Source organism: Bos grunniens, chromosome 14, assembly GCF_055505025.1.
Source record: "Bos grunniens cultivar Pamir isolate PY7600 chromosome 14, Bosgru_T2T1.0, whole genome shotgun sequence".
NCBI lineage: Eukaryota > Metazoa > Chordata > Mammalia > Artiodactyla > Bovidae > Bos > Bos grunniens.
Window position 1 is genome coordinate 61,308,792 of NC_141178.1, and position 21,471 is coordinate 61,330,262.

A 21,471-nucleotide genomic window follows, 5' to 3' on the forward strand; every position below is an offset into this window, starting at 1 on the left:
CCAGGCAAGAGTACTGGAGTGGGGTGCCATTACTATATGATCCAGCAATTCCACTTCTGAGAAAATACCCTAAAAGAATTGAAAGCAGGAACTCAGACATTAGTTAGTACACCCAAGTTCACAATAGAATTAATCACAGTGGCCAAGAGATGGAAGGCCACCTAACGATCATCAGTGGATAAATGGGCACACGAAAGGCAGTATGTACTTGCAGTGGAACATCAGCCGTAGAAAGGAAGGGGGTTCTGAGACAGGCAACGACATAGCTGAACCTTGAGAGTATCATGCTGAGTGAAGCGTCTGTCACAAAAAGACAAATACTGTGTCTCACTTGTGTGAGATACAAAAAGTAGTCAAATTCATAGAGACAGAAAGTAAATGGTTGGGACCAGGGACTGGGGAGGTGGAGTTAGCATTTCACGGTTTGGGAAGATGAGAACGTTCTGGAGATGACGGTGGGAATAGTTGACCAACAGTGTAAAATATACTTAGTGCTACTGAACTGGACATTTAAACATGGTAAAATGGTAAATTTTACATTTATGTATTTTACCACAATTAAAAAAAAATCATACAAAGTAAAAAGAAAAAACCTAATACAATTCTCTTTTGAATATTATAATAACAAATAGTGACCAGGAAAGAATGAAAATGAGGTCTTACGAAATATGAAAGGGGCTTCCCAGGTGACTCAGTGGGTAAAGAATCTGCCTGCAATTCAGGAGACACCGTTTGATCCCTGGGTCACCAAGATCCCCTGGAGGAGGGCATGGCTACCCACTCCAGTATTCTTGCCTGGAGTATCCCAAGGACAGAGGAGCCTGGCGGGCTACAGCCCGTGGGGTCACAAAAAGTCCGACACGACTGAAGCGACTGAGCACACACACACACATGCAATATGGAAGATAACAATGAGTTCTAAAAACTTTTGACACTCACAATTATTTGAACAGAAGACTGTCCATTTCCTGGAAAAGAATTTCTTTCTTTAACTTTTAAAATATTTTAGCCATTTCAAAACATGGCTTTCTGCCACATTATTACAGATGCTGTGGGAGAAAGATTTCTTAGGCCCTATTCAGGGACCTGTTTGTTATGTCCAGACACTTCTATTTAAACCAAATGTCTCCCATTGCAATTTAGTCTCATTTCTTCTTTTTTAAATCTCCAGTGGATTTGTTGTATTTAATTTATTAGAAAGGGTTCCATTTCCAGACTTTTAAACAATGTGGCAATTAAGCTGTCTTTCAGAAAGCAACCTGCATCTTAGGTTTTCAAAACCTTTCATTTCCTTCACAGAAACAGTGCCGTGGAGGCCAGAGCTGGATCCCTGAGACTGAAGCCTCCTTTAGGAGCGCCAGTCCATGGCAGCCACAGTGGTTTGGGTCAGTCCCTGCTGCTGCTGCTACTGCTAAGTCGCTTCAGTCATGTCCGACTCTGTGCAACCCCATAGACGGCAGCCCACCAGGCTCCCCTATCCCTGGGGTTCTTCAGGCAAGAACACTGGAGTGGGTTGCCATTTCCTTTTCCAATGCATGAAAGTGAAAAGTGAAAGTGAGGTCATTCAGTCGTGTCTGACTCTTAGGGACCCCATGGACTGCAGCCTACCAGGCTCCTCTGTCCATGGGATTTTCCAGGCAAGAGCACTGGAGTGGGGTGCCATCGCCTTTGCCGGGGTCAGTCCCTATGATGTTACTAAAACAACAAGGACCATCTGCTCCCAGCCAGCACTCCATCCTGGTTAAGGAGCTGTGTTTACTGGTTATATTTAATTAAGGAATAGGTTTAGCTTTCTGTGACCAATCTATTCTGTAATCAGATAACTTGCTTTCTTGATGTACTATTTTTTTTTAAATTTTTTATTTATTTTAATTGGAGGCTAATTACCTTACAATAATATTGTGGTGGTTTTTGCCATACATTCACATGAATCAGCCATGGGTGTATATGTGTTCCCCATCCTGAAACCCTCTCCCTCATCCCTCCCCATCCCATCCCTCAGGGTCATCCCAGTGCACCAGCCCTGAGCACCCTGTCTCATGCATTGAACCTGGACTGGAGATCTATTTCACATATGATAATATACATGTTTCAATGCTATTCTCTCAAATCATCCCACCCTCGCCTTCTCCCACAGAGTCCAATGGTCTGTTCTTTACATCTGTGTCTCTGTCACTGTCTCGCAAATAGGGTGATGTTCTATTTAATTAATGAATAAAAGATTAATAAGAAGAGTAGAGTTTTCAGCCACAAAAAATAAAATAAGGCCATTTTTAGCAACATGATGCATCTAGAAACTATCATGCTAAATGAAGTCAGACAGGGAAACACAAATATCATGATGGTGTCACTTATATGTGGAACCTAAAATATGACACAAATGAACCTACCTATGAAACAGAAACGGATTCATAGACACAGAGAAAGGACTTGTGGTTGCCAAGGGGGAGGGGGTGTGGGGCAGGGACGCACCGGGCATTCATGATGAGCAGACAGAAACTTTTATATACAGAATGGATAAACAACAAGGCCCTACTCTATAGCACTGCTGCTGCTGCTGCTGCTAAGTCGCTTCAGTTGTGTCCGACTCTGTGCGACCCCATAGACGGCAGCTCACCAGGCTCCCCGGTCCCTGGGATTCTCCAGGCAAGAACACTGGAGTGGGTTGCCATTTCCTTCTCCAATGCGTGAAAGTGGAAAGTGAAAGTGAAGTCGCTCAGTTGTGTCCAACTCCTAGCGACCCCATGGACTGCAGCCCACCAGGCTCCTCCGTCCATGGGATTTTCCAGGAAGAGTACTGGAGTGGGGTGCCATTGCCTTCTCCGACTCTATAGCACAGGGAACTATATTCGATATCTTATGACAAACCATGAGGAAAAAGAGTATGAAAAAAAAATATATATGTATGTGTGTGTAACTGACTCACTTGGCTATATAGAAGAAATTAACAGCATTGTAAGTCAACTATACTTGAATAAAATAAATTAAAAAATAAAGAATGTTAGATAATGGGAAAAAAATGGATTTCATGGTTCCTTCACCTAACTCCTTCTACCACATCTCACACACATACACACACACACACACGATAGAGGTTTGAAATTTAAAAATATATATTTTTATAAGTTTTCCTTTTGGAATTCTTGGAGGATATACTTCGGAATCACAAAGTATATCCAATAGAAGCTATTAATCTCATTGCAAGTAAAATAAACTACACCAATAAATCTGTATTTCTAGGATAGTTTCTACCTGGTTAAATATTTGCATAATCCAGGAACTGGAATAAATATTCAGAACTGGAGGTCAAGCTTTTTCTGTTCTTATCTATTTCCTCATTCCCCCAAGTAATGACATGCTGCTAAAATTTACAGAAAGAAAAAGCAGAAGGCAATCAGTACATTTTAAAGGTAACTTCATATTTTGATCCATGAATGTAAAATGTTTCACAAATATATTCTTAGCAAGGAGGCTGTTCTAATTCGTGGGTTATCAGCATTCATTTCTCTTAGTGTAAATCATTCTTTTTCCCGTCTTTTTAAAACTTAATAAAAAGCGACTTAAGAAGGCAGAACTAATTAGGCAACACGTGTGACCACTGAACTTAGTGGCCAGAACTCCTGAGTAAAATCACCCACAGCCTGCAGGCGCTCACAGCGTCTGGGCCCTCCTGCTGTTTCATTTAACAGCCCCTCTGTCACCCCCACTTGCTACCGCCTCTGCGCATCTTCTCTCTCTCCTCAGATTATTTTATTTTTTATCTAATTCATATATATTTTAATATGAATGATCTACGATGACCTTTCTTTCTTTTTTTCTTTATTGCCATTCCACAAGTGGGATCTTAGTTTGCTGACCAGGGATCGAACCAGCTCGCCTCACATTGGAAGCTTAGAGTCTTAATCACTCAGCTGCCAGGGAAGTCTCTCAGACTGTGTTAAAGCAGGGAGGGGTCACAACTTCTCTCTCCCACACAGTGGGATGCTGCGGTTGCTGTGAGCCCCTGCCTTTCACACACACTTCTTACCATCTGTTATTTTCCTGAATTAATCCTTCTAACAAGGGAAGGATGGTCTCACCTTACTAGAACAAAAGAAACTGTAAAGACTCTGTTATGATATAGTGGAAGACAGAAAGATGATTTTTTCTTTTTCACTAAAAGGCATTTCTTTACTTTAGGAAAAAAATATTTCAAGGAAAGAAATATTGACTTTTTCATTAGTACATTCCTTCTTGTTTTCAAAGAGGGTGCTGGGCTATGACACATGGTGACTTTGAGCATTTTGAAAAGGCCAGAGCTTTCACAATCCATCAACAGAACCCAACGTCCTTGTGTGTAACCACCTACTGGCCCATGGGCTTATCTGAAAAGGCACGACTTGGAAGGAATGTTGAAATTTAAAAGGCCATTGTCCTTGGTATAGACAACGACTTCCTAGAATTCAACAGTCCTATTTCCTGTCATTTTCATCTTTGGGAAAGTCATGATTTCTGTGAGATGTGACATTTATTTATGGTACTTTTAAAAAGTGTTTGATATGAGCTATTTTCTAATAATTACATAAGGACAAAGTTAGAGGTTGAACCTCAGGTAAATTTACCCACAAACACACCCACATTTATCGATTCAAAAAAAGCGCAAAACACTTTTTCATGTACTATTATATAACTTATGGCTAAAAACATTTATCTTCAAAGCATGATCCATCATGAATTTTTTTTCTTATTTTTGATACAACAAGTTAAAACACTGTTGGACTGTCTTTCATGCTGATTGCAAAGCAATGAACAAAATCCCAATGTACAAAATTGTACTCACTGCATAGATCCAAATGACTGATGATTGGAATGCATGCACCTCAGTTGTTTGAAGCTTCTCAGTCAATTACAAAACAGATGAAGAATTCAGGACTCTAACATGAAATTAAGGAGTAGGTGAGAAATGCTAAATAAAGGAATCTGCTCCTATTCAAAGAACATTTTGCACATTTTGTAAAAATGTGCTGCGTTTTATAAAAATCTAGCATCACTGTTCCTAAGTCCTTTTTTCTCATCTCATCTAAAATGGCAAAGAATGAAAAACTTCAGGTACTTTATTCAATTAAACTGTGATATATTTTAAAAGTTCTGAGTTTGAAATTTAATAAGGGACTAGACCCTATTTCTCAAAACTCTGATCCTCAAACCACCTGCATCAGAGTTATCTGAGTTGTATTTTTCTCTTAAGGCCTTCAGCTCATTGGATAATGCCAACCTACCTTGTGGAGGGTACTCTGCTTTCCTCAAAGCCTACTGACTTAAATGTTCATCCCATCTTAAAAATACCTTCACAGCAGCATCTAGACTGCTGGCCAAATATGTAGAAACAATGATCCAGGCACTTGACATTTACAATTAACCACCACACAATGGGAAAATAACACTGAATTGATACATGCTTTGTCAATGTAGTAATATTTCCCTTTTCAATAGAATGTTAGAGTTGGAAATATGTTTAAAAATGAAGCGTCTTGACATCAGAGATGCTCAGATCACAGTTGACAACAATCAGAATCACAGAGAGCTGTGTCCTTCAGTTATCTGCTGCTTCCCCAATGACAGACACAATCCTGGCACTCAAGGATGAATTAGTGAATTGCTAACACATACAGCACCACCACGTGTCAGGCGCTGTTTCTTCACAAGCATCATTAAATCCTCATGACTGTTTTGGGACATGGGTCCTCTGTGACCCCAGTCTACAGATGAGGAAGCAAAGGCGTGGAGACACTGAGGACCACACCCAAGCTCAAGTTGCTGCAGGAAGCAGAGCCAACACTCACATCAGCCACTGTGACGCCTGCGTACATTTGCTGAACTGACTAATCTAGCAGTCCTGTGAGCCCTCAGAGTCCCAGAGGAGCACAGCTCCCTGTGTTGTTCAGAGCCCCTCCTTTGGCCTTCTGCAAGGGAGGGAAGTAGTCCCAGCAAATACCAGCTCTTCCCCCAAATTCTCCCTCTTGCCTCTTCAATCCCACCCAGAATTCCACCCCAGGCATCCTTCACGCTGCCTGGGGTGGGTGACTTGTTAGTGTTGGGAGAACTCACTTCATAGCATCTGGTCAGTCCTTGGGGAAATGTTCTAGCACTGCTTTTAGGATCTGACAGTCCTTGACGTGTGTTTTATAGTTTACTATTTTGAGTTCTCTGCAAAGCCCAGAGAATAGTGAAAGTTGTATGGATTTAATATCATGGTGTCTTAGCAAGGCTTACAAGACCCGTGGTTCAGTGTTAAATTGAAAGTTCTGTGAAAAAGACATTATTTCATCTTATTTATTTAATTCTGTCTGCAAAATGTGAAATACTTCTTCTCTACTTATTTATTCCCAACTTAATTAGGGTCCCAGAGTCAACTCCTATTTATAGAGGTGTTTTCTCGAACCAGAGTAGACACCTAGGGATCCCTACAGAATGAGATCCTAAAGGGCTTTTGATGAACCTTGATAGCAGAATTAACTCACATGCATCAACTGGGAGAAAAACGCTAAGCATAAGAGCTGTGAGATGTTTTATTCAAGGTCTTATTGAGAACTATGGGCTTCCTTGGTGGTTTAGATTGTAAAGAATCTGCCTGCAGTGCAGGAGACCTGGGTCTGACCCCTGGGTTGGGAAGATCCCCTGGAGAAGGGAATGACAACCCATTCCAGTGTTCTTGCCTGGAGAATCCCATGGACAGAGGAGCCTGGTGGCCTACAGTTGATGAGGTCACAAAGAGTCAGACACAATCGAGCAACTAACACACACACACACACACACACACACGCACATTGAGAAATGTAGCCTGGGAGGCAACCTCTCAGGAGCTCTGAGAAGTTGTTCCAAAGAGTGGGAGTGGGAGTGGGAGGTGAGTTTATTCATCCTTTCGGCTGGGGATTATATGCAGGCAAGTCTACATCGCAGTAAAAGGTTACTGGCAGTCACAAAGGTATCTTAAGTTAATGATTTTAGTTCTTTTCTCTGATGGGAAGATGCAAAACTCTGGGTTCATCACCATTCTTCCTGAGACACACACTTTACTTTCTAGTGGCCTGTTTTTCTCATGCCATCGCCTTAAGCCCCTCTGGCTGAAGCAGAGGGCACAGGCCTGCAGTGCGTCAGTCCCGGCACAGGCTGGGTGCTAAGCCAGGTCTCCAAGCTCCATTTAAACCAGGCTTGCTTAGAACTTGGATTAAGACCCCAAGACAGTACAAATGCCGTCTCAAGAAGACAGGCAAAGGCCCTCTCAATTAGCTTGCCATGGGCCCCAGGTGGGCAAGTCCTCGTTCTCAGACAGGAGGAAGGTGAAGTGCAGGGGCTCCATTCTGGGATAAAGGGGAAGGCGGATTTGAGATGCTCGAGGTGAACTGATTGCTCAAACAGCCTCTGACCAAGTCCTGGTACACTTGTTTCCTGTGTTTCGGGAGAAGAGATGCTGTGGGCTACATTCCTTTGGAGGAAATTACAGAAAAGTGTTAAGTAGTTAAACAATAAAACAAAACAACAGAATCTCTCAGTTCTTGCAGCCACAGATGTACTGGCACAAAGAAGGGCATGTGGTCGGCCGTGGAACACTGTTTCCACTGAATGATGCTGTGAGCTTGTTAGAAATGCAAACCCACGAGGCCCATTGAGAGCGTCTAAATCAGAATCCCCAGGGATGGAGCCTGCCAAGCTTCAGCTTGTGCTGCTGGAAAACATAACTTGTTTTGCACCAGGAGGCAGGAGAGTGGATAGTGGTGAACACCAGCCACCCTCACTGAGCCAGCCTGCTGCAGGCACTGCCCGGCTTCCAGACACAGAAAGATAAAAGGCCAAACAAGTGCCTGTGTGCACAGAGCTCACCTTCCATAGCCATTTCCCAGAGGTGCTAGTGGTAAAGAACCCCCCTGCCAAGACCCCCTGGCAAGACATCCCTATCCCAGTATTAAGGCCTGGAAAATCCCACTGACAGAGGAGCCCAGTGGACTGTGGTCAATAGGGTTGAAAAGAGTCGGCCATGACTAAGTGACTTAGCACGCATGCACGCACCTTCTAGAAGGGTGAGTTTCATAAATGCATAAACGGCTCAGTTTCCCATGAGGATGAGAGCTACAGTGAGAATAAATCAGGGTCATAGGGTAGAGAGTGACGAGCACAGCCTTGAGGGAACCCAGCCCTGAGAAGTGGACATTTGGATGAGAAATGAGATGGCAAATGAGACAGTAAACTGTAAGCTGCACAGAATGTGCTATGCTCTGTGTGTCCACAATAATTATGATTATTAAGATTCGGGGGAGCAGATACACATAATTAATAAAAGAAGACTTTCTGAATTATGTAAAACCTGAATCAGGCATTTTGCCCGCCCTGCAAGACATTCTTAGAGGTTAAAGGAATTTATTCATAGAAATTGAAACCTGGAGTGACTGGAGGTGCAAACGCCTGAGAACAGCTTAAGTCACCCCTGGAGGGTCAGCAAGTGTGGAATAAAACCAGGAAGCAGGTCCACTGGACCCACAGAACAGGAGCAGGAAATCCTGCAACAGACTGACCCAGCTGGCTAAAGCTCTCCACAATTCTAAATAAAGAGATATTCAAAGTTCATTTAGAAGAGCCAATTCAAGCCCATTAAACTATGGTATGCAAAATTTGTGGCAAGAAATTATGCATGCTTGAACTGTAAACTACACAATCCTCATTCTCTAGTCATTCTTCTCATTAAGTCCTTTTTTGAGTCTATGTTTATAAAGTCCTGCTTCCCTGGTGGCTCAGAGGATAAAGCATCTGCCTGCAATGCAGGAGACCCGGGTTTGATCCCTGGGTTGGGAAGATCCCCTGGAGAAGGAAATGGCAACCCACTCCAGTATTCTTGCCTGGAGAATCCCATGGACAGAGGAGCCTGACAGGCTACAGTCCCCGGGGTTGCAAAGAGTCGGATAGGACTGAGCGACTTCACTTTCACTTATAAAGTCCCAGGTGGAAGAACGCTTCTAATTTCACTATCATTACAATTGTATTACAAATATTAAAAAACGATAACAACCTTGAGAGGTCGCAGAGGTTGTAAAGTGGGAAGGGAAGAGGTAAAGGGTCAGTGGAAGGGAGTACGAGGCTGCAACAGGAGACGAGGGCTGACACAGATGGTCCTAAAGACGGAAATGGTAGTAGGAGACATAAATGCAAAAGGGTAAACGCAGGGGAGCAGGAGCAGTGAGGTAAGTGAACCATCTCCACATCTGCTGTCGGAAGAGAAGAGTGTCTGCATGTGACACAGCAGTTAACCTGTGACTTTAGAAAAAGAAATGAGTGTCCTAAGCATTTTTAAAGGAGTAGTGAGGAGAGTGGGTCAGGGATAAGGAAGGATGGGTGAAGGAACTGTTGATGGTTTCAGTTCTATAGCAAGATTTGGCTTTTATTCATCATGACACGTGACTTTGATACAATTGAAAAATGCAAATTATAAAAGCCTTTCCAGGGACCATTATAGATGAATCCCTGGGTGAGTAGGATCTGATGATGAACTTCAGGGCGGCTGCCACGCTCGGATGCTCACAGCAAATGAGGTGCAGTTCTGGATTCAGACTGCCATCTTCTTTGTGTCCTCACATGGCAGGCAGGAGGGCTGAGGGAGCTCTGGGCTTCCCTGGTGGCTCAGATGGTGAAGAATCTGCCTGCAATGTGGGAGACCAGGGTTCAATCCCTGGGTCGGGAAGATCCCTTGGAGAAGGAAAATTCTTGCCTGGGAAATTCCATGGATAGAGGAGCCCGGCAAGCTACAGTCCATGGGGTCACAAAGAGTTGAACATGACTGTCTAACACTTCACTTCTTCATTAGCTAAGTTTGGGGCAATACATATACATTTATGCTGAGTGCATTTCTGTTTCATGACTTTTATTATTCTGTTCTCAGACTGAAAGCATCTTGAGTCATATTTTCGATTTTTTTTTTCTTGTCTGCTGCTGGTTATTTTACCTTTTCAGTGGCAAACAAAACTTTAAACTCTCTTGCCTCTGAGAACTGGGCCTAGGGTCCTCAGAAGAGTAGCTGTTACTAGAATTGTTGTTTAGTGTGAAGGAAGTGGCTTCCTATTTGAGAGCACATTTCTCAGCTTCATAACACAGCAGTAAACAGGATTCCTGGGCTTCTGGCTTGAATATCTAGCAGGGAGACTTTTCACACTCATATTCTGCTCTTTTTTTCTTGGAAAATTACTGTCCCCCGCCCACAACCTTTGCCAGTAGCTTGAGCCGTGCGAGTAATTCTGGCCAGCAAGTTGGATTATTCATCTGCTGGCGTTAGTGAGCTGAAGAGCTCTCTTTCCCCATGGTAAGGGCTGTGCAGAGCACATGTTGATTTGGTGGGGTCTGGAGTGCTGAGCCAGCCCACTGAGGACAGCGACCTAGAGTTCACCTGCTGGACCTGTGTCCTGGGAGCCAGTGCAGTGTTGTGTTGTAAGAGCGGCCCAGTCTCCCCAGTGCAGCTTGAGAGTAGTACAGGGTTTTGTCAGGGAGCCACACAGTGTCTCCTCCAAATATGCACACTTGACCCTGAGAGGGTTCTCTACTAATAACCATAATGGGAGGACAGTTGTCACCTGGGATGGCCACAAGCAGACCAGGATGTATGGTCATCTTCAGTCTGTGGCCTGAGAATGTCTGACCACCAGACAGCTGCCCAGTAACATTCTCCAGTGGTATACTGGAATGCAGTTCAAACTGCAGCAGATGGTGCAATTTTAGAGCCTAAGTTAAAACAAATATTCTTTCCTAGTCAAGTGAATTTTGGGTGTGAGCTCATAATCTCTGGAACTACTGAGAAATTTCAATTTGAACTACACTTTCAGATCTCCTGTGTCTATAAAGGGGCTTCCTTGGTGGCTCATTGGTAAAGAATCTGCCTGCAATGCAGAAGCCACAGGAAATGAGGGTTTGATCTCTGGTTAGGGAAGATCCCCTGGAGGAGGGCATGGCAATCCACTCCAGTATTCTTCCCTGGAGAATCCCATGGACAGAGGACCTAGCAGGCTACAGTCCATGGGGTCGCAAAGAGTCGGACACAACTGAAGAACTTAGCATGTGTGCATATGTCCATGAAGATGAAACATTCTGCGTTCTTGGTGAGGTCAAATCCTTGAGGTGGCTCTCCTGGTTGGGGGCCGTCATCTCACAGTGCTTACTGCTAAGATGCCCATTGTCCCCACTCGTGTGGACCCTTCACTCCTGGAGGTTCTACTGAGTCTATTCTACCCTACAGACATGAGAAAACTTAGTGAAGCTGGAAACGTCAAGAGTAAAAGACCAGCCTCTCTAGCTATACTGTGCATCCATTTCCTCCGAGGTCTTGTCCCCTGCTTGGTAAAAAAGCTTTTGTTTTGTTTTGCTGCTCACTGGACCCAGGTCATCTGTTTCATTCCCATCTGGGGAATGAATGAAAGTTAGCTTGGGGCCTAACTGTTATGCACACAAAGTCATCCTTCTGTCCTGCCAACAACTTCATCTCTTCAACAAAGTGAGGAGCCATGTGACTTGGCTACCTGCTTAAACAGATCAAGGGAAAAGGAAAAGGTGCAGAATAAAAATATAAACCAGAATCAGAGATGTATTTCATCTTTCAGCCATTTAAGCAGAAATTGAAGGAAGCTCAGAAAACAGAAAGCCCTCCTCCTGTAACCTTCTGTTGGGGCTTACTACTGAGGTTGAAGTCCTCTGTGATTAGAACTCTGTTAGTTAATTCCTTTGTAAGGATTCTAGCTTTTTTCAACAGTTGTCTTGGTAAATATACTCCTGGAAGGAAACCAAGTTGATTTTTGTATGTGAAGCATCTTGATGTGAATCCCTTTATAGTAAGTTTTTTCGAACACAGTGCTAGTTCTGGGACCAACAGGACATATCATGGAGAAGCAGAGGGAATATCAGGTTAAAAGATCACACAGTGGGGGAAGGTGTGGACAAGACCAGGGAGGCGTCCACTCTGGGTCCTCCCAGTCTCAGGCAGTGTGAAGGACCAGGTAGAGGAGAAGAGCTGAGGTGCTGCTTGTGTTATGTGCTGGTTTGTGTCACATCCTGGCAGGGGGCAGTGGGAGCCATGTGATCCAAGCACCTGTGCTTTTGGACTGCCTCCGTCACCTAACCGTGACCTTCAGATTGGGCTACACTGAATACTTGTCCAGAGTGTTTGAGGTGGACCAGACTCTGTAAATACCTCCTAGAAAAAGCATAGAATTTAAATCACGTTCTGATTTATCTAGCATTTTTGCTAAATGGAATGGTGCTGATAATTATTTAGGCCCAGGCTTTGCTTTAGGATTTTTCACTTAAATTCTCTGTTCTGCCCTAATAATGGATTTGTTGACACAACCCATATTTTCAGTATTATTTTTAGCAAACTATTCCAGTTAATGAGATTTTTAAAAACACTCTGTTCGAAGGCCAGTTGGTTCTAGTCAATTCCTCCTAATTACTGTGTTCAAGATTACCAACCTATTTAGAGCAGGAAGAATCTATAAATACTAGTTACCACTTCACTGCCTAGACTACTCATTGCTATGGTTCAGTTTTGGTCAATAAAGACAGGCTTATTGACCAGGGAATTTATCCTTTTCTTTTCAGAATTCAGATGCCAAGGCTTACACACACACACACACACACACACACACACACACACACAGTCTGTTTACACTGTGACTCACTGAGGCAAACTCTCAGAAGGATGATAACAAACTCTCACAGCAACAGTGACACACGGTAGACCTCTTAGCTCTGATGGAAGGCTCTGGGGTCACGGGCACATGAAGAAAATGAACTTGGCTCTTTGTTGCTGCGAGAGTCTAATGACACCAAATCCAGCTGCAGTTTACCTGCCAGACTTAGTCCCCTTACCCCTTTGTGCCCTACGTTCAGATAAGATAGTCTCTACTCTTCAGAAGCACACCGTGAACAACCTGTTAATATTTCAGGGTTACTCTGTGTTACCCTTTGTTCTAAAATAACCATTCTCATTACCTTTGCAATGCAAAATTCTCTTAATTTTGGACCTTTTTTTTTTTTAATGCTAGTATGGGACTCCTGGCTGATACTGTTTTTTTTTAACTTTTCTTGGCTGTACAGCTTCTGGGATCTTAGTTTCCTGACCAGGGATTGAACCAGTGCCCCCTGCACTGGAAGCATGAAGTCTTAGCCAGGGAGATTACTTTCTGAGCCATCAGGGAAGCCCTAATTGGCTATACTTCAGTGCAAAATAAAAAGTTTAACGAAAAAAGGATGAGGGTTAGATTTCTCTTCTCTTAATGTCTAGTGAGCTCTAAAAATGGAACAACTTCCTGTTTCTATTTATTAGTGCCTGACTGCCCACAGTAGAAAAGATGGTGAAAACTTGTCTCCTTGCAGAAAGGACAGGAAAGAGCTGTAAGTTTTCATGGAAATAGAGTATCTAAAATGCTATTTTTGTCAACAAAAATATCTTCACTATATTATGTTAGTAACTTAAAATATATAAACCTACGATATAAAGTTAGATTATGGCAATTTCTTCCCTAAACTTCTTAACCACATAATGATACTTGAGTTCCAGAAAGCAGCCTGTTTTGCTAATTTTGAAACTAAAATTAAATGTAAGTATTTGTCATAAGGAAATGATTCTAACTTCTGTACTTTAAACTATTAGAGAGGGGGCAAAATCTGATATGTGGAGCGAAGACAGGTTCCAAGGAAAGTGAAAAAGGCTAAGATAACTATACAGTCATTAAATAATTATCAATTGTTTAAGATAAAGCAATTTATGTCATCACTTCAAAATAGTTATTTCATCTATTTAAGTGTATATGGTAATAAACTATTTTATTCATCAACATCTTAGATCCATGACATAAAAACATATGAGCATAAATACAGCAATCTCTCAAATGATTTTAGAAATAAAATTTGCTCCTTAACTTGGCTGACACTTGCCCTTTTTATCTTATTCTTATTTTCACTGAATCTATTGATTTACTTATTAATAAATGGATACTACACATCACTTTAAAAACCATCTGGCCAACTTAATATTACATAGTATACAACTGGAGTGGTAGGCATATGCAACAAGATAAGTAATCCTGCTGCTGCTGCTGCTGCTAAGTCGCTTCAGTCGTGTTCGACTCTGTGCGACCCCATAGATGGCAGCCCACCAGGCTCCCCCATCCCTGGGATTCTCCAGGCAAGAACACTGGAGTGGGTTGCCATTTCCTTCTCAATGCATAAAAGTGAAAAGTGAAAGTGAAGTTGCTCAGTCGTGTCTGACTCTTAGGGACCCCATGGACTGCAGCCTACCAGGCTCCTCCATCCACAGGATTTTCTAGGCAAGAGTACTGGAGTGGGGTGCCATCGCCTTCTCCTAAGACTTCTCAATTTAGGTGGTCAAGGGGCTAGCTGCATAGCTTTCTTTGAGTTTAAAGACTTCCAAACCAATGGAAAAGAGAAAAAGTGTTGATGTAGGAATCAATAGTCCATTATCAGATAAGTTATTTTCAAGTAAATTCCTGAAAATGTGAGCAAGGAGGCCTAAAACAATCATTTAAATGTCCTTGGCATTTTTATGTATTGTCAGATAGAATGAAAGGCATCTACATATAAAAGCAATGTAACACAGACACATGTTATGGCTTAATATAAGAGATTAAATTTCTAATTAAAATTCATTTCTATTTGGATAGTCTGCACCAACAGGTTTCCTTCTCAATATTAAATACAGCAGAAATTTTGGAAGTGACTTTGGGAGAGTATTTTCTTTTTAATTGCACATACAATTCCTTTATTACTTTGATTTCAATAGTTACTGAATTTGAGAAGCTAAAACCAACTTTTCTGCTTTTTAAGTATTTTGCTATAAATACTTCCGGTGGAGGCAGGTGGGTGGACAGAGCAAGGTATATGTTTTTACATTTGTTGTTTGGTCTCAAAAGAATTAAATTCCTTACTGTTCCAGGTTGTTTTTTTAAAACACTCTCATCATAAAATAACTTTACATAAACTTTGTCTTTTTTTTTTTAAACACAGTAAGAAGTTTCAGAAAACACAGACTAGCTTTGAAATGCTGGGAAACTAATGGAGTCTGAAGATCAGCTTGGCATTATGGGTGGATAGTTCGGAGGGAAAAATAAAAAATAAAGAACAGTCACTAAAGGTTGAGGCCCCCAGAAGCAGCAGTGGTGCATGATTCTGGGTGACTTTCCCATTTGGAAAGGATTGTGGGAGAAGTCTTTCCCTTCACACCCTCAGTCACGAATAGTATCTTTGAATGTTAACAAGGTCAACAAAACATCAGATCATAGCTCAAAGGACTGAGAAAGCCTCATGAAGAAACCCTTGGGAAGGTCCATGAACAGTAGGTACAATTTCCTTAGCCATGTGATTTACAAACATTGGGAATACCAGGAATGGAACGTTTTCACCAAAGCAAGTTTTTCCACCCAGTTTCATATGTACGAATTGTATGTAACTTAGGGAGAAAAAAGTACTGAAAAAGTGTATTTTTAAGCTTTCAGCATTGACCAGAATCGCCCAGAGGACTAGTTAGCTTGGGGTGGGGCCCCTTGAATTTGCACTTCTGGGAAGTGCCCTTAAGATTTGATGTCTCTGGGCCCAGACCACATTTTGAGAACCACTAATTTACACAAAGTCTATTTCACTTTTCTACTAGAGGACAGCCACCTAGATAGATTGTCATAGAGAAATCCTTAATTTTGACTATGATGTTTCTTAGAATGTGGAGTTAAGTAGTCTTTAGTGACTATGGTGGGACACAATACCAAGGAGATGCCTTGTAGTAAGTGTTGATGGTTGTAAAGATTGTCACCAAGTTGCCCTTTTACCTCTGTCAGCTCTGAGGCTGTGTTATAGTTCCTCAATTTGTAAACTATATAGATATCATTTCTCAGGAATGTAGGGTTAGATGCTTTCTCCACATTTAAATTTAGTTCTACTCTAGAAAATATTGCCATCTTCCCAACAAACTAAATTCCTGTTTCTTAAAATCAGTATGGAAATGCCACTGTGTTGCCCTTGTTTTTCAGAGAAAAATAAGTACAGTGAGACTAATTCTCTTTTATTAGAGAGGAAGTATTTATTTTTATTGTTTTTTGGGGGGGGGCGGGGAGAAGGCGATAGACTTGTAACTGTACTGAAAATAGTACAAGGAAATAAAATTGCAGAACAAAACAGTTCCATATTTAGTAGGATTCAGTTCTGGATTTTCCCCAGATATTGCAGGTCAAATGAAAGATAGAAGGAAATTCTTCCAGGCCTCAGACCAGACTTGGCACTCATTATAAATCATAACCAAGGCCCGTTATGCAACAGAAGTGTTTGCAAATGACTAGGTGATTTAAGGTTAATCTGGGCAACCCACAAAGACCTCTAACCCCCAGGTTGAAGAAAACAGGCAACAACTCTTGTCATGACTTTGGGAAATGTGAACTTCTAGGATGGTTACAGTAGTTTGTATTTGGAATTTGATTTTGTTTAATAAGCATTTGTTGAATGCTTTGCCAAGTACAAATTGGCACTTGCCATCTATCTACCTCTACAATGATTAAATCATGAGCCCTTGCAGCTGCTGACCTTCAACATCCCCTGAAAGGAGTTCAGGGTGGAGATTAGGAATGAGGAAACCTGTGCTCTGGGAAGAACGCGTAGAACTGGTCTTCAGATATTTTCAGATTTTATGAGCCTAATTCCTATATCTCCCCATAGCTAGAAAAGTACTAAAAGCATCATTGATGACATCTGCTCCTTGTGATTAGCAGCAAGGCTGCCCAAATGCATATGTACCCCACCTTCACAAAAATTATATGCAATACAAACCTTCACCCCTACCACTTTGGAGTAGTTCTTCAGAGCTACCTCAATTGCTGTCTGTCTCCTGGGCTATAGCTCTCATTTCCCCGAATAAAACTTAACTCACAGTGCTCATGTGGTGCTTTTTCCCCCCTCCAGTCAATGGCCTCATGTGTGCAAATTAGAGGTTTTTTGATATCACAAGGCTCCTGGCTACCCAGGGTTCTGTATTCGCAGTGTATTCACTCTGGTTATTTTATGCTTAAAGTTAAAACTGAAGCAACCTGGTGTGAAGAATTAATTTATGAAGGCAAGGGAGCAAGGGTTACTTTCCTGTTTCCAGGGCCAGACCTGCTGCAACTACAAGCCAACAACTCTAGGAATAAACTGTCTTGTGGGAATCTAGATTAGTAAAGTCCAAATAAATTTCTAAATAATTCCAGATGATGGGATAGTTTAAAATCCTACTAGCCATTCAACAATCGTAGAGTATCAGTCTTGCAGGAGACCCTGCACTGGGCGCTGGAGAGCAGCAGAGAACGAAGCGGGCCTGGGTGCAGACTTTGGGGATCACACACCAGTAGGAACGCACACTTACCAGAAGCAAATCATTCACGAAAAGTGCTAACTGGAAGGCATACTCAGACATGGTTTGAAGGTGGAGAACCCTGGGAAGACCCTGAGCTGTCCCCTGATCTGCTGTCTGCTGTCGAACACCTCACCCACAAGAACAGCACTGGGTCCTGTTTGATAATTCGTACTTACTAGCAGTCTTGTTACAAATGACCTGTGGTTAGCTTTCAAGCAATTGCGGAAGAAGAGAAAAAAAGAGGTCAATTACTCTGAGAAATTCCTATAGTAGACTGCAGAAAGTAAACATAGAAAGAAATGGAAAAATCTGAGAAAATGCTGTGGCAGGTGTTTCAGCAGTTTTCCTAACTTGACCATTTTTAGTTACCTAGCCCATGTAGGAGATTTTCGGGTGCTGAAATTCCTGCTTGGTACGGCAGAAAGCGAACCTTGCGAGACTGCCACGTGGGCCCGTCACAGCTGGGACCTGGGGCCGGGCGCCGCAGATGGAGCGATCCTGCAGGAGACCCGGGAGGGCGGCCGCCGGGCCTGCATTCATGCTCCGTCCGCTGCAAATATAGCAAACGGGACAGCAACTGCTCTGCTCGCCTGCGCTCTCGCAAGTTCTCCGCCAACAGCATCTGACTTAAACGGTTCCGTACACGGTCAGCGCGACATCCCGAGCGCCCCAAATAGCTGCTCACCGGGAGGCCCACAACGGAGGCGGCCCGCACGTTCGTAAGGCCCGCAGCCGCGGACAGAGCCCTTCCGCCGGGCAGCCCTCGGTCCGCTCCCGGCGCCGCCTGCCCTGACTGACGTACAGGCGCCCACCCAGCAGCGGGCACCGCAGAGCAGCTGCACCTAGCGCCCAGGTCTCGGTTCTGGGACCGGCCAGGGAGCGCTGGATAGCAGCTGCAACGCGGAAACCGGTTTCCCGGGCTTCCTCTTTCTGAAGCCGCGTCCCGGGACCCTCGAGACCTCGCGTGGTTTGGGTCTGGGGGCGGGGCGACCCGAGGGGCGGCGCCGGATGGAGCGTCCCCGGGCCTTGTTGACATCGGCGTCCTCCCGCCCGCCGCCGTCCGCGCATGCCCGGTAGCCGCCGGCTCCGAGGCCGCGGCGCTCGGGCTTCCCCCACCTGCGTCCCGGCCCCGCCCCTCCCCCCGGCGGCGGCGGCGGCGGCTGCTGCGGCGGACGTGTTGTTTTGGCGGCGGCGCTGGCTGCTGAGGAGCCAACCGAGACCCAGCGCCTCACCAGCACCGGCTGCGGCGGGCCCACCGACCGCGTCGCCACAGGTAAGGCCTCCGTCGAGGGCTGAGGGCGGGGGCGGGGCCCAAGGGTAGGGTCCGAGGGGCCGGAAGGGGAGATGGAGGCTGCAGGGGTGAGTCCCGGAGGGTGGTCGCTGGCCCGGAGGCTGAGGGGCGTGAGGGAGGTTGGGGGTCGGGTGGGTCAGGGCCCGGGAGTCGAGAAGGGGGCTCGGGGGTCTGTGTCGGGATTCTGGGCCAGGCGGCTGAGGTCGAGGGGGGCCGGAGGCCGGGAGTCGGGTCCGAGCCGCTGAGGTGGTCGAGGGAGCCTGCGGGTGGAGAGAGACGGGTCCGGGGGTCTAAGGAGTCGGAAGGGTCGCGGGGGCTGGGGCTCGGGGCCGGGCTGCCGAGGGGTGTCGAGGGGGCCGGGGGTCTAAGTAATCGGAAGGGTCGCGGGGGCCGGGGTTGGGGGCCGGGGGTCGGGGCCTGGCGGCTGAAGAGGTCGAGGGGACCGGGGCGGGGAGTGGGGGTGGAGGGAGACTGGGGCCCCGGGTTCTAAGGAGTCGGAAGGATCGCGGAGGCCGGGGGTCGGGGCCGGGCTGCTGAGGGGCGTCGAGGGGGCCCGGGGTCTAAGGAGTGGGGAGGCTCGCGGGGCCCGGGGTCGCGCCCGCCGCTGGGCAGTTCCCCGCCCCCGTGACTTTGTTGTTGTCTTGGAGGAGGCGGACCTGCCCGCTGGGGCCAGAGCGGAGGGGAGGGGGTGTTGGGGCTGGAGCGGCGCAGCCTGTTCCCACTTTCGGTTTTGGGGTTGGGCGGTTACTCATGTGAAGTGCGGGCTGGTCCCTAGGGGGTTTCCAGCGCCGGCGTGGAGGGGACCCAGGAACGGGGCAGCAAGGAGGGGAGGATTGTACGAGTCCGCGGCCATCCCCCACCCCAATACTGTGCTTTCATCTGTCTTCTTTAACATTTAGAGAACCTAACTATGTTTTTTAATGTTACTTACTAGAATCATTTGGGTATGGAGGAGGTACAGTTTGTGCCAATAATTTTTTCTCCTAGTTTTTAATTTACCTTTATTACTGAAGTATTACATTCTCTTTGAAGAAAGAAATTTAGCAGCCTAACCATACAGAAAGTCTCCTCCTTCCCCTCACCCACCTCACTCTCACCCATTTCCCCTCCCTCCCTTAATACCCAGAGTGTAACCAGTCTTAAAGTGTGGTGTTCAGCCATTAAGGATTTTTCATTGCATATTAAACTTATTGTAAATCGACTATACTTCAAGCAGACAAAAACGAAAAACAAAATGGGATCATACGTAGCACATAGTTTTTATTGGTCAACAATATCACAATTATTTCTCTTTTTTTTTTTACATACCTTATTCTTTCAATAAACTACAGAGCTATATATGTAAATTTAATAGCTGACCATTGTTATTATTTCTATAATCTTAGCTTTTATTTAGCTTTTAATAAAGTCTACAAAGTGATATTTTGAAACATAATAAAACTAAGAATGTCTGAGGCCAGTTGAGGATACTTACATATTAGAAAATTGAGTAATATGTTTACATAGAACTTAATGGCAGCTTGCAGGAGGCTTGGATGACTTCACAAAGCAGGTTACCGAAATAGTTTCTTTTTTGTTTTTTTTAAGAGTACTTTTCAGAGTAAACTTAAATTCCATAGGGCCAGTTGAAAGCAAATTCTGTCACTCAAAGGAAAACTGGACTGTGTATGAGGAGGAGGTAGGATAGAAGGCCAGCGGCCCACAGGTTCGTGTTTCAGGCCGGTAGGAGGTAAACTCTTAAGTGGAAGGGTGACCCTAGCTGCTTACCATTCAGCAAGATAGAAAGCTAGGAAGTTAAGTTTTATAGTTCTGTGTGCAGACGCTGGAGGCTTTGGTGATTTAATCACTGCCCTGTGCTTATTGAAAATGTACAGCATGTTCATCTTGCCCTCCAGGGAGGACAACTTAGTAAGGGAATCATATGGAACCACTTGATTCTCAGCATATGTAGCCCGAGATCATAGGCCCAGCTGTGTAGCGTTTTATTATTTGGGAAGCTGTGTTCAGAAGGAATCAGAAACATCCATGGCATTTTTAGTTATCGTGGCTGGTAATAGAAGCACTCTTTCATGTATTTCTCACAACCTAGGTGGCATGCTGTCCATTCTATGGATTTTTAAACAGAGGCTCTCAAAGTCAACTGCTCAAAACCCTGTTACCTTTTTACTGGTAGTGGCTAAATTAGACTTGGGCATGCTTCATGCTCCACACATGCTGCCAAGATCATGTGGTTTGCTCTGCCGTGCTACCCCCCATTAGTGAAAATTACCTTACAAAATCACTGATCTCAGAGTTTCCTTCTCCTTTTTGGCTTGTAAATGTTCCTTAAGAGTAGAGACATGAATATAATTGTGTGCATTGAAAAATAATCTAAAGGATAGTTAGTGTGAATCTATAGTGATATCTTTTTAGATGAGGTTTCTGATGGAGTGTTATTAAAATATTGACTACCTTGGAGTGATGCTGTTAACCGGGAAGATGGGGATTGTGTTACTTTAGTCTTTGGTTACTCTACTAGATGCCGTGCTCATTTGGGCATCATAGTAAATTGTAGCTCTTACAGATACTTCTATTCTGTTCCTTAAAGACTAGTCTCATTTCGTTTAGAATTATGAACCCAGTTACACTCTTTGTAAACTAATATGATGAAAAGAATACAAAGAGGGCCCTAAAAAGATTGATTTCCATATTTATTTTGGTCTTGTAAAACTACATCGTGACTGGCAATTTAATAGCATCTATGTCTTAATGTTATGGTTATTAATCTGTTTTGGTTTTC

General features: G+C 44.1%; 2 protein-coding genes across 14 annotated transcripts in view; one reads left to right on the plus strand and one right to left on the minus strand.

Annotated features, from left to right (window-relative positions):
• Positions 1 to 9,382: 9,382 nt before the first annotated feature.
• On the minus strand, positions 9,383 to 20,887 carry LOC147359519 (uncharacterized). Its single transcript, XM_086335652.1, has 4 exons — positions 20,852 to 20,887; positions 18,662 to 18,952; positions 17,771 to 18,599; positions 9,383 to 9,668 (listed from the first exon to the last, which is right to left on the minus strand). The coding sequence occupies exons 1-4, from the start codon at positions 20,885 to 20,887 to the stop codon at positions 9,649 to 9,651; spliced, it is 1,176 nt and encodes a 391-aa protein (XP_086191778.1). The 3' UTR covers positions 9,383 to 9,648.
• PCMTD1 (protein-L-isoaspartate (D-aspartate) O-methyltransferase domain containing 1) overlaps positions 18,545 to 21,471 on the plus strand; it is a 49,769-nt gene continuing 46,842 nt past the window's right edge. For 12 of the 13 annotated variants that reach the window (XM_086336983.1, XM_086336991.1, XM_086336982.1 and 9 more), the window contains exon 1: positions 18,545 to 18,674. The gene's annotated coding sequence lies outside the window, so the exon portion shown is untranslated. Of the gene's footprint in view, positions 18,675 to 18,706; positions 18,761 to 21,471 lie in introns of those variants that run through there. The other variant, XM_086336985.1, reaches the window with a different exon arrangement.